The 11,594-nt window shown below is 36.5% G+C and overlaps 1 protein-coding gene across 1 annotated transcript; it reads right to left on the bottom strand.

Annotated features, from left to right (window-relative positions):
- Positions 1 to 1,195: 1,195 nt before the first annotated feature.
- On the bottom strand, positions 1,196 to 7,471 carry LOC150077957 (uncharacterized). The gene is made up of 3 exons (XM_090384415.1): positions 7,465 to 7,471; positions 1,533 to 1,648; positions 1,196 to 1,321 (listed from the first exon to the last, which is right to left on the bottom strand). The coding sequence occupies exons 1-3, from the start codon at positions 7,469 to 7,471 to the stop codon at positions 1,196 to 1,198; spliced, it is 249 nt and encodes an 82-aa protein (XP_090240541.1).
- Positions 7,472 to 11,594: the final 4,123 nt, after the last annotated feature.

Raw genomic sequence — 11,594 nt, 5'->3', positions numbered from 1 at the left:
GTCATAAAAGGAAGTGCTTTTTCTCATTCTGGGACCGAAGTAGTGCGATTCTCTACTATCTTGTAATCTGTGTTTATTTCCTTGATGTAATACCAACAACTCGCCCCCCCTGTGTTTGTGTTGGGCCCTATTCACAATGGCGAGGAGGCTCTGTTTCTCTCAATGAAGGAGAACGATGGTGGTGCGTGGGATGTATTGATCCAGAGAGGGAAAAGGAACAAGAAGACAGTGAATAGGGACGGAAAGAGTGATGTAAAATAGAAGGAAAATGAAAGAGAAGAATTTTCTTGTTTTGCTTTCTTCTTGCTTGGTATATATAAAGCAAAAACATGGAAAGAAATCGAGAAAAACAAGTGGAGAGTTAAAAGTTCAGCTGTTTTCCATTCGATTTCTTTTCATGTACTTCCCACCATTTCTCTACAAACAGACAGAATATTCAAGGATGATATTTTTGAAACCTTTTCACACTGCAGTATCGACATACCTTTGAGATTGCTTCCTTCCTGTAGCTGCTTCATTTTGTTTCTTTCTGTTAACTTCCTCTTTTGTGCGCGCAATCGACGATGTCTCATGAAGTGGGCGAACTCCAGTAGAATGGTCATAAAAAATTACGGGACAAGCGCAAAAACGCGAATATTTTATTTTAATTTTTTTAAATACACCCAGTAACATACCCCTCCGTATCGGCGAGGGATATGTTACCGTAATGATCGCGAAAAGATCACGGACTCAACGTACCCTTTTAATGAATTTCATATCATAGTGAACCTTTACCGAAATCTGTTTCAAAATGAAATGAAATTTAAAGACATTCTTCATTTGCCCATTCCCGTACAATAATATAAATGGTTAGCGAGCAGTAAATTCGGTTGTTGACACTCGAGTCAAGTGAAGAGAATTTCGGAGAAGTACGGTCGTTCTGCGATACAACAGAAACCCCTGTTTTCACCTTCACGTTGGTGGGACTGTAGTAACCCTGGGTATAAGCCTCATATACAGGTCCTAAAATAAGGCACCTAATATACTGGTAGTGACCACCCAGGTGTAAACCAACATAAGAGGGTGTCAAGGCATGGCGCCCACACTACAAAAAATGTCGCTCCTCAGTGTTACCAGGAAATGTTAGGTGGTAGCTGACTCTGTTTGTCTTTCTGACTAGTTCCCCTATTTCTCTTTTTGAGACTTTCCTATATTTCTATTTCTGACCCTTTCCTCTATTTCTCTTTTTGAGACTTTCCTCTATTTCTCTTTTTGACTCTTCCCTCTTTTTTCTCTTTTTCTTTCTGACTCTTTCCTCTATTTCTCTTTCTAACTCTTTCCTCTATTTGTATTTCTTACTCTTTGCTCTATTTCTCTTTCTAACTCTTTGCTCTATTTCTCTTTCTGACGCTTTCCTCTATTTCTCTTTCTGATTCTTTCCTCTATTTCTCTCTTTCTCTTTCTGACTCTTTCCTCTATTTCTCTTTTTGAGACTTTCCTCTATTTCTCTTTCTGACTCTTTCCTCTATTTCTCTTTCTTACTCTTTCCTCTATTTCTCTTTTTGAGACTTTCCTCTATTTCTCTTTTTGACTCTTCCCTCTTTTTTCTCTTTTTCTTTCTGACTCTTTCCTCTATTTCTCTTTCTAACTCTTTCCTCTATTTGTATTTCTTACTCTTTGCTCTATTTCTCTTTCTAACTCTTTGCTCTATTTCTCTTTCTGACGCTTTCCTCTATTTCTCTTTCTGATTCTTTCCTCTATTTCTCTCTTTCTCTTTCTGACTCTTTCCTCTATTTCTCTTTTTGAGACTTTCCTCTATTTCTCTTTCTGACTCTTTCCTCTATTTCTCTTTCTTACTCTTTCCTCTATTTCTCTTTTTTGCCACTTTCATCTATTTCTCTTTCTGACTCTTTCCTCTATCTCTTTCTGACTCTTCCCTCTTTTTTTCTCTTTTTCTTTCTGACTCTTTTTTGCTCTATCTCTCTTTCTGACGTTTTCCTCTATTTCTCTTTCTGATTCTTTCCTCTATTTCTCTCTTTCTCTTTCTGACTCTTTCCTCTGTTTCTCTCTTGCTATTTCTTTCTCTCGTTAAAAAATTATCTTTCACTTTCTCTCTCTCTCTCTCTCTCTCTCTCTCACACACACACACACACACACACACACACACACACACACACACACACACACACACACACACACACACACACACACACAATGTTTGTCCCACTGTCTTTCTCTATTTTAATTTTTTTCAGTTATTTTCTATCTTAATTTTTATCTATCTTTCTCTTTCTATATTTATCATTATTTTCTAATATTTTATCTATTTCTCTGTGCCCTCTTGAGTAGCACAATTGGTAGGATCAACAGGATGGAAAAGACTCCATCCAGTTCGAGTCCCGTTGATGAGGTCAGGAATTATGGGCCATTTGCACAACGTGGCTGAGTTAGTCGGTCTCATGCGAGGGTTGCATGGTTTTTTTTTCTCCCAGAAACTCGAGTTCTTCTTCAAGTAAACAGAAAATCGACAACAGAACACTCAATTTAGAGACATAATATATACGGAGCAATATGGCCCTAGTTGCTGATGCTCCTTTAACAACAACAACAACAGCTTTTTGTTTCTCTCAATTTCTATCTATCTGTCTTTTTCTCAATTTTTATCCGTCTGCTCACTTTCTGTGTTTCTCTGTCTTTCTTTTTATTTCTATTAATTTGTATCTGCTTTTATCTATTTATCTTTCTTTTTCTCAAAGTTTTATCTATCTGTTCCTCTCTATTTCTTTCTTTAGCAATTTTTATCTCTCTCTCTCTCTTTTTCATCGGTCTCTCTCTCTCTCTCTCTGGTTAGCTCGATCGTTCTATTCCACTTTATTGCGCACTATCAGTGGCAGTGGGCAAATAAGCATCTTCGACCAGGTGTAACTCAAAAGTAGTGTCTATTTTTCCCTGCAGAGGGAGTGCCACATTTTGGAACTCAATTCTAGTCACGAGTTGTAAAATTGTGTGAAAAGAGAGGAAAGTGCCATAATTGCGAGGCTTATAATTACACAGACAAGGTTCATTTCCTAAAATTATCCACGCTATATTTAAAGCTCAGATGTGGCGAACGTCCAGAAGCATGGAAATATCTTCTAATTATGCTCGGATGGTGGAAATTGTCTTGCATACTTAAACAATGTTATTATGGCAGCAATGCTTAGAGGGATTCCTCCGGTAGAATTCTAGTTGGCTCTCTTAACTTACCATTAGAACGTTTCTTAATTTATGTTATGCGCAGCCTTCGACAATTCTTCACCGCGTGTGTGTGCGCGCGCATTTACTCCCCGTGTCCATCACCCCTTATCTACTATATACGAGCTTAAGGTTACCATTACTCCTACCTAGGTTGTTCCTAGGTCGTTTATACTAGCTAGTTGCTTAATTTTGGGATTTTTTTCTTTTTTGCATATTAAGCTAATTTCCTCATATTTAACTGTGGTGCGTGCTCTTAACACACGGGGTAACTGAGTCCATATTTGTATGTGAGTCAGCAACGTGTCAATGACGAGCCAGCAGACTAATAGGTACTCTCTTTCTCTCTCTCATGCACAGCACACACAGACTCTGTTTCTATTTCGGAAAGCAAATGAGACAGAAAGACAGATTATATGAATAAAATATTACTCACGGATGAGAGGATATAGATTCGGGAAGATGAGAGAGAGTCATCTTCCGAGCTGTGATCTTTATTTAGATTGATGTGTTTTTCCTTTGAATAATCCGAAAACATGAAGATTTTCAAAAATTCGTTCTTAATTTGGAATTAAGATTAATATCAACATTAGGGTACAGTTGAGAGCCAAGATAAACATGACCGAGGAGGGAAAGAGGAAGTAATAGTTGGAGTGACAGAACTACAGTGAGAAAGACAATTTTGTCCTACCTGCTATGCACCACCAACGTTGCTTTTTCATCTTTTAATGCATCGTATACGATTGACCGATTTTACGAAGTTCAAATTGGTGACACGCATCCAGTGATTAAGGATTTTTAAAATTTCCTAAATGTCTAACTTCGATTTATTCTATTCTGGAGAAATGGCTTGAGAAGAAGTCGCTTCAAGAGGCAAGTTGGGCATCTAACCAGGCTTCCTCATCTGGCGTCTAACCAGGCTTCTACGAAGATCAGAGTTGATGTTTCTGAACAAATAATAGTCATTTAGGGACAGCTGTGTGGGGATGGTTTATTTTTTCAAATCCACCAACTTGCGTTTAACTTTGGCATAAGGTTGACATAATGTTCCCCTGTTTTTTGGGGGTTTTTAGATGCAAGGTAATCTATTAGAAATAATCCTTTTATATCCTAGAAAACTATGGCTAATATTTTCCAGCTGATGGTTCTAGACTTGTTTGAGATCTCGTGTGTTTCCACAGCATATTTTCTAATTTGAATTATAAAAACATAGCCAAGGTTCATCACCAGTCACCAAACGGGATCAAAATACATTTGGATTAGTAAGAATTAATTTTAATTCTCTTTTGATGACTTCATCCTCTGATGTTTGTCATCAATGGAAAGATTTCTGGAAACCCACCTTGCACTAACTTTGGAAATTCCCAAATGCATGCATTATTGTTAAAATGATTCTATAGGAAATGTTTAAACACTTTTTTTCTCCTTTTGAAGTTCAGGAACTTTAATTCTTCTATTTTCTAAAATTCAGTTTTTCAATTATGATAATTTTGTCCGAACTGATTGCTTTATATGGCTGATCAGAACTTGAATCATCAGATTCATTCATATGAACTAGAATATTGATATGGCCGATCTTGAAACAGCAACATAACTTGGTGATAATACTCCAGATTTTCTTTCGTGCATTTCTTTAAGCATTTCTGCCTTCGTTTTCAAGAATCTAAATAAATTCTTTAATAAAATATAAACGCAAGTATTCCTGAATTGGTATTGAGATCTTAAAGATTTTCGACGAATTATTTTCACAATTTCCCAAATAACTGCAAACGAAAATGACACTTTAATCGCAAAAGAAACATTTAAAATCGCCCCTTCATTCACTGTAGCTTCATATTTAAAAAAAAAAAAAACTACAAACGTTTCCATTATTTGTAATCCATAATATTAAAAAGAAATTTGAAGAGCGTCGTTTTCTATTGAAAAGGTGACACGGTAGTTTCTGACTTGTTCCTTGTGTGAAGCGATCATATTTCTTAGTACGTTCTGTAATTCTCTACTGAAAATCTAGAAGAAAAGAAAAAAAAACGAAAGAAAAACATACGGATAATCGAGCTCCAACATTTAAAGGATTTTCTAAAATCAATTCATTCCGCTTTGATGCGTTTGAAGTGGAGAAAGGAAAGAAGCAGAGAGAGAGAGAAAGAGAGAGAGGGATTCACTTGTGTTGTATGGGTGCGCGCTGGGGGAGGAAAAGAGGGAGAGATGAAGACATCATTTGCAGGAAAGAAAGAGAGGCAGCATCCCTGACAGCATCATTTCTAGCTCAATAGAGAAAAATAACTGAGAGCGAAATAAATTGAAGATGCATTTCTAAACAAAATGCACCATCATCCTTTAACAAAGTGCACTTCAGGAAAATCATTTTCGCAGCTGAAACGTGTGAGTAGGTTTCAGTGTGAAAATATCTTGTAGCTAGAGAAAGAGACAGAGAAGGGGAGAGAGAGCGAGCTCACTGATGTATCCAGTAAAAAGACGAGAAAACTCGGTGGAAAAAAAAATGCCAATTGCTAACTCTTTGTGTCTAAGCAACGTCTTCACTTTTCCACTCCAGTCCCTGTGTTCTTGAAGAGAAACAATCAACTGGGGAACTGTATCCGTTTATATAATGTGGCAACGCTCTTTGCCACTGTTTCCAAACCAACCAAACCAAAATAGGAGCTTCAGCCGCGGTAACAAAAACAAACGCTCTCACACTTAGGTGGGATACTTAGCTTTGAAGACCATCTAAATCAGACAGAGCTAAAGTAGAACACTTATGGTTAGGAGATGGCATCCCAAGTCAGTTTCCTTAAAGTTGGGCAATGTGGATGACGTGATTTATAGATGTAGTTATAGTGGAAGTTTCGCTTTGCGTATAGTTGGTGATATGAGCAGCCCTGTACGGCTGTCCCACCATGGATTCATTCTATAAACAGTACGGATGACATGGAAGCAAAAGAGATAATTGGTCTGCAGTATATTGGATGTCTTGAATTCGCTGATATCTGTCTTTTCATTACTGAATTCCTCAGTAAATATCATACCGGTTGTATACTCCTCTTTTTAGAAAAGATGGAACAGGACTTCATCAATTTCGATAGAAGAATGGTATATGTTTGATAAAACATAAAACTTATAGCAGTATTTGCATGATAAGGTATCATGCAGAAAGGATGGGAATATATGACATTTAATATCGATTTCTGAGACAGAGACATCCGAAAGATTGCAAGTTGCATATTTTGAAATGCATGACTACATAACCCTATAAATACGATTCAGTTACCAATTAACCTTGCATTGAAAGCTTTTTATTTCTATAAATATAAATAAACAATATTTGAAAAATCATTTAAAAAGATTCCCTCACTTTATTACCATGGTTTCCATGGGATGGGGGTAGGTTATTACCATGTAAGTTCAATTCCTCTGTCAACTTTTAATTTTAAACAAAATCACTCCCACGAAGATCATCTACAATATTTATATCGCAGTGCCATTCATTACAACAAATCTGTCCATAGAACTTATTTAATTATTTATTTATTTATTTATATTCAAGTCGTAAATTAGTATTAGTATTATAAGAACTAAATTATTATTACAAATTTGTATTATTTTTTGCATCTGCCAAAAATAAGAAAAAAATTTCTATCATTCACCGTAATTCCTCTTTGCACTTTACAGACCTCTCCACCTATACCACTTTGGCCCACAATTCATACTAATGGTTGACACAACATTTCATGAGATCCAGCCTTCTGCTACATCACAGTATTTTCTATTTGTGCTCCCTGGTTTTTCTCTCATTTACTAGTCAAAATCCATACTCATTCCTTTCAGGGTCTTATATACGTCTGCCAGGTCCTCCCCCCCCCCCTAAGATTGGTTGACATGCTTTACAGTCCGTACCTTTTAAGCCATTGTTCATATGGGCATCGAGAGGAATGCCTTTGGTTCATTCTTCGCTGTGAAGAAAAGGGCTACCTAAATGCGACCAAAGTTATCGTCGTATAGCAGCCAATATTTTGTATCCTCCCTGTAGCAGAGTTCCAACCTATGAAATTGTCAACTTAAACAAGGCAAAGGAATGACATTTTCCATGTGTTTTAAAGTTCATGACAGTCAAAAATTATTTTTTCATTGAAACTGTCTAAAAAGATCATTTATTTAGTGTTAATACCGAAGGAAAGGTGCAAATGGGTGCAATGTATTCTCTTTTTATTTATATATATATTTATTTACCTCTTTACTTGCCTGCCTACCTACCTTCCATTTCTAGGTGTGTTTCTTTTTTGATCAAGTTAACGTCTGTTTATAAACATCAAAAGTGACTGCACTGCTCATTGGTTGATGGAAAAGGGATGCTGCGAACATTATCTCCGACTCACTGGGCTTTACTAAATGTACTAAACTGGAAAAAGAGAGATATATTTCCATTTACTAGTTAGGAATCGCTCGTGTTAGCCCATTCTTTTTACTGTGTACTTTAAAGAAACCATTTATTTTGGGACAGGTTCTATTTCATGGAGAAAAGTTCCATTTTTATTAAACAATTCATATTTAAAGAGTAAAAGCAGCTGATTCCATACCGCAATCTTTTTTTTTTCTTAATTTAAATAATTATGAACTAAAATTTATTTTCATTTCAATCTCCAATAAATAATCTCCATAAAATTTATACAGGTGTATAGAATTATTAAAGTAATACAATTTCTTTTGGTAAATGTATTAGAAAGAAACTTATTTTATTAATATTAATTTTATATTATTTTAAATTAAAAATACTGCTATTCGTATTGTAAATTGTGACCAGTTTATCGTTAAAAAATAACTTTTAAATAATTTACAATACAGCACATTGAACAATCTGTTCAAACAGCGCCCTCTCTCGAATATTTTAAAGAAAAAATCTGATTTTATATTCTTCGATTTTATAAAGTTCAATTTTAAATGTCTCTTCGAACTGTTGTGAACAAATAGAGATATCGAACGTAAGTATATTAGAAATTTGTAGATAATGCTATTTGAAGTTTTATGTATAAGAATATGGTCACTAGAGAATACTCTGAAAATCACGTTTGTTTATATCGATCTACATAAAAGGCTTCGTATGAATATTAAGTATTAAGGACGTAATTTATTTTTATTTTATTTTTTTCAGTGATGTGTTTTCTCTGCATGTATTTGAGTCGACATACAAATCTCTCTTCAGGTAGACATTGGGTATTAGGAGACAGAAACAGGATTACGTTGAGAGTTTAGGCAGCAAAAAATATCCAATAAATTTATCATGTTATTTGTGCGCATCGGCCATGTACGATGTGATGGGTTGAGAGGATTTGGAGCTATTTTATTTTGCCATTAGGATACAAGATTTACGATTGAGTCGTGCACAGGATAAACGGTTCGCGTTTACTGGTTAGCCATTATCCATAAGAGCATTTTATGATCTGGAAGGAAAGCACACGAAGGGGAAAATATTACGTGGAGATGTAGAGAAAGCGGTTAAATATTTAGGGGAAAATTCATCGAAATTTCCAGACACCCGTATTCAATTACAGATAATAATTTGATTAATTAAATCAAGTGTGTATCCGTGATCTTATTAGAGTAAAACAAAAAAAAAAGTATGGGTGTGAAATCTGTTCATAGATAGAGAGAGAAAACATCAGGGTATGCCATTGCTAGTCTTGAGCGTAGGTTTGAACTGCATTGAGCATCTTTAGAATAACCTGGAGAATGCTGTCCGTCAATCAATACCACAACCATGTTGGGATAGCGAACTGTTACATTGGCTGATGGTAGAAATAATTTAATCACCACGTTGTTTTCCCTTTCACGAGAATGCTTGTTTTTTATTAAGCAAAAAAGAGGCAAGTCACTCGTAGAAAACATTCAATACATTTACTTCTGTACAAGAAATACAAATTTGCTATTTATTTTTAATGAGATACCAAAGGCCGTTTCGATCGTTATTGCTAGCTCATCTCTCATCAGTAAGCGACTAATCACTCCATTGTTACATTATTATCAGAAGACAACTCAATGGCAATTTAAATATCAAAACGAGAGATGTCAAATTGTATTAGAATAAGTTACCAGTTCTGGAATAGGGATGTCACAAGATACTTAGAGATGTGGTTTATCGGCAGGGGATGTGAAAAGGTTCCTATAAACATACTTGTATGTTAAAAAAGTCTTTATTTTCAGGATATTAACCATTAATCACAAAACTGCTTAAAATTATTGGTGGCCACAACAGCTCCTCAGGGAGCTGTGTGACTGGAAAAAGAAGAAGATGACGCCGAAATCAGTGCGAGTAAACAATGGCAGAAGAAGATTTTGGAAAACCACAAATTTTGAAGAGCGAAAAGTGCAAGTATCTCCTGCTAAAGTGCCAGAAATCTGTAACGTGTAAATGTTTCAAGAATGCGGAAGACATTACATGAGCAGATTATACTGATTTCATAGTTTTCCTGCACAAGAATTATTACCAAAACGATACGAATAAAATCAGCAACTTTTGTCAGTGGCTCATTTCGTAATGTTCACGTGATTTTCAGTTTGTCAGCCATGTTCTGGTTATGATGAATCATATTTTACAATAAATGGAATTCCCACTTCTCGAAACACTTGAGTCGAGAAAACCTCTAGATGAAGGTCAATGCTTATTATCAACGTACTTTTTCCTTTCATGTTTCGTATGGCGTTCTTCGGAACAATGCCTTTATTTTTTACTAGCAAGGCTTTCAGGAATGGCTAATCTATATTTTCTGTGGATCACTTTGCGAGAATTAGTGGAAGACAGTTCGTGCAAATCGGCAGAGGATGTGGTTTGTGTACGACGAAAATTTCGTGATGTTTCTGACCTTTTGAATACGGCGTACAGTAACTAATTTATTGGTCTGAATGGTTCTGTTCGATGGTCATTACGGTCATCTAATCACCTTTGTACGCCAGTGAAAACATGAGAACAGGAAATGAGACGGCAAAGCTTAAGCAAATGTAAACAGATTCAGTCATTGCCCGGCCACTTTATTAGGGTCAGGGAAATTTTGGACTCTACAATCCTTAGATTATTACATAAAGTCCCAAAAAAATTGACATTTTGACTACTGGAGAGGTCGGATGGATGTGGCATGCTCAGAAGAATTCGAAAAACCACAGTTACAAGACATAGTACTGAAATTAATTCATTGAAAAAGAGGAGCAGACTGGATCTCACGGACATCCAAAGAGTTTTTTTTTTTGTTTTTTTTATTATGTAAACCCCAAACACGAGAGGTATTAGAACCTATAGTACTTAATACCGTACTTGGGTTGGAGGTTGAGAAGATGAGAGAAGATATTTGTTGATATTGGACTTGAACTTCTGTGGACTGTAATTTTCAAGAAATACGTATGAAGGAAGGTTGTTCCAGAAAACGGCAGTTGAATGAATAAACGAGGAAGATGGAAAGTTGGTTCTGTGAGTTTGAATTTGGACAGTAAATGGATGTTGCCTGGTGGCGGCACGTGTTCGGACTGTTTTGAAAGAGAGAGCGGGAATTATAGAAGCCAATTCAGAAGAACAGTGCCCATGGAAGTATCTGTAGAAAAGGCATGCAACAGAAACAGTACGTCTATGAGACAGCGAATGGCGAGACTCTGTTAGAGAGGAGTCATTAATTAACCTAACTGCCCTCTTCTGAATGGAATCAAGAAGCCTGAGAGAGGTTTTGAGGCACCACCCCAGATGTGGGAACAATATTCCATGTCTGAGCGGATTTGCGATTTATATAGAGTGAGCAGCTGTTTGGAAGAAAAGTAACGCCGAGAGCGAAAGAGAAAACCAAGTTTTTTAGATGCAGATGGAGCAATATTTGTAATGTGCTTGTGCCAAGAGAGAGTAGAAATCAGGGTAATCCCCAAAAGAGATATAACATCTTGCCTAGAAATCGGAGTGTCACCAAAGATAAGCATTGGTGCAGAAGGCGCCTCCGTAGCCAGGTGGGCAGGAGCAGCAGTGCATAGCACACGCTTCTTGATTAGACCGGGGTTCGAGCCCGTCACCACCAAATACGGAGGATGCGGAAAGGTCAGGGAATGACCACCGCATATCCCCGGAGCAATATGGCCTTAGTTGCTAATGCTCCTAAAAACCAAATAACAACAACAACATAGGAGTAGAAGAATCCTTTTTGCAAGATATAAGACAAGACTGAGTTTTAAAGGATCGAAATCAACTAAGTTGTCTCTGCCCCACTGGAGAATTACCTGCAGATCCGCATTTAGGGAATTTGTTAGCAGATTTTCGAGAAGTTGAAGCTGATTGAGCAGGGCAAGGTTTCTCAAAATGGAAAGTGGAATACAATGTGCTATCATCGGCAAAACTATGGATAGGATTTCCAGTCAAT

Source organism: Mastigoproctus giganteus, chromosome 11 (genome assembly GCF_048544385.1).
Source record: "Mastigoproctus giganteus isolate SK-2022 chromosome 11, ASM4854438v1, whole genome shotgun sequence".
Classification (NCBI taxonomy): Eukaryota; Metazoa; Arthropoda; class Arachnida; order Uropygi; family Thelyphonidae; genus Mastigoproctus; species Mastigoproctus giganteus.
The sequence above is the reverse complement of the archived record's forward strand: the minus strand, read 5'-3'. Positions and strand labels throughout refer to the sequence as shown.

Coding starts and splice junctions, on each gene's coding strand:
- LOC150077957 (XM_090384415.1), bottom strand. Junction 1,322..1,532: donor GAAAGTCTCAAAAAGAGAAA/TAGAGGAAAGAG, acceptor AAATACAAATAG/AGGAAAGAGTTAGAAAGAGA.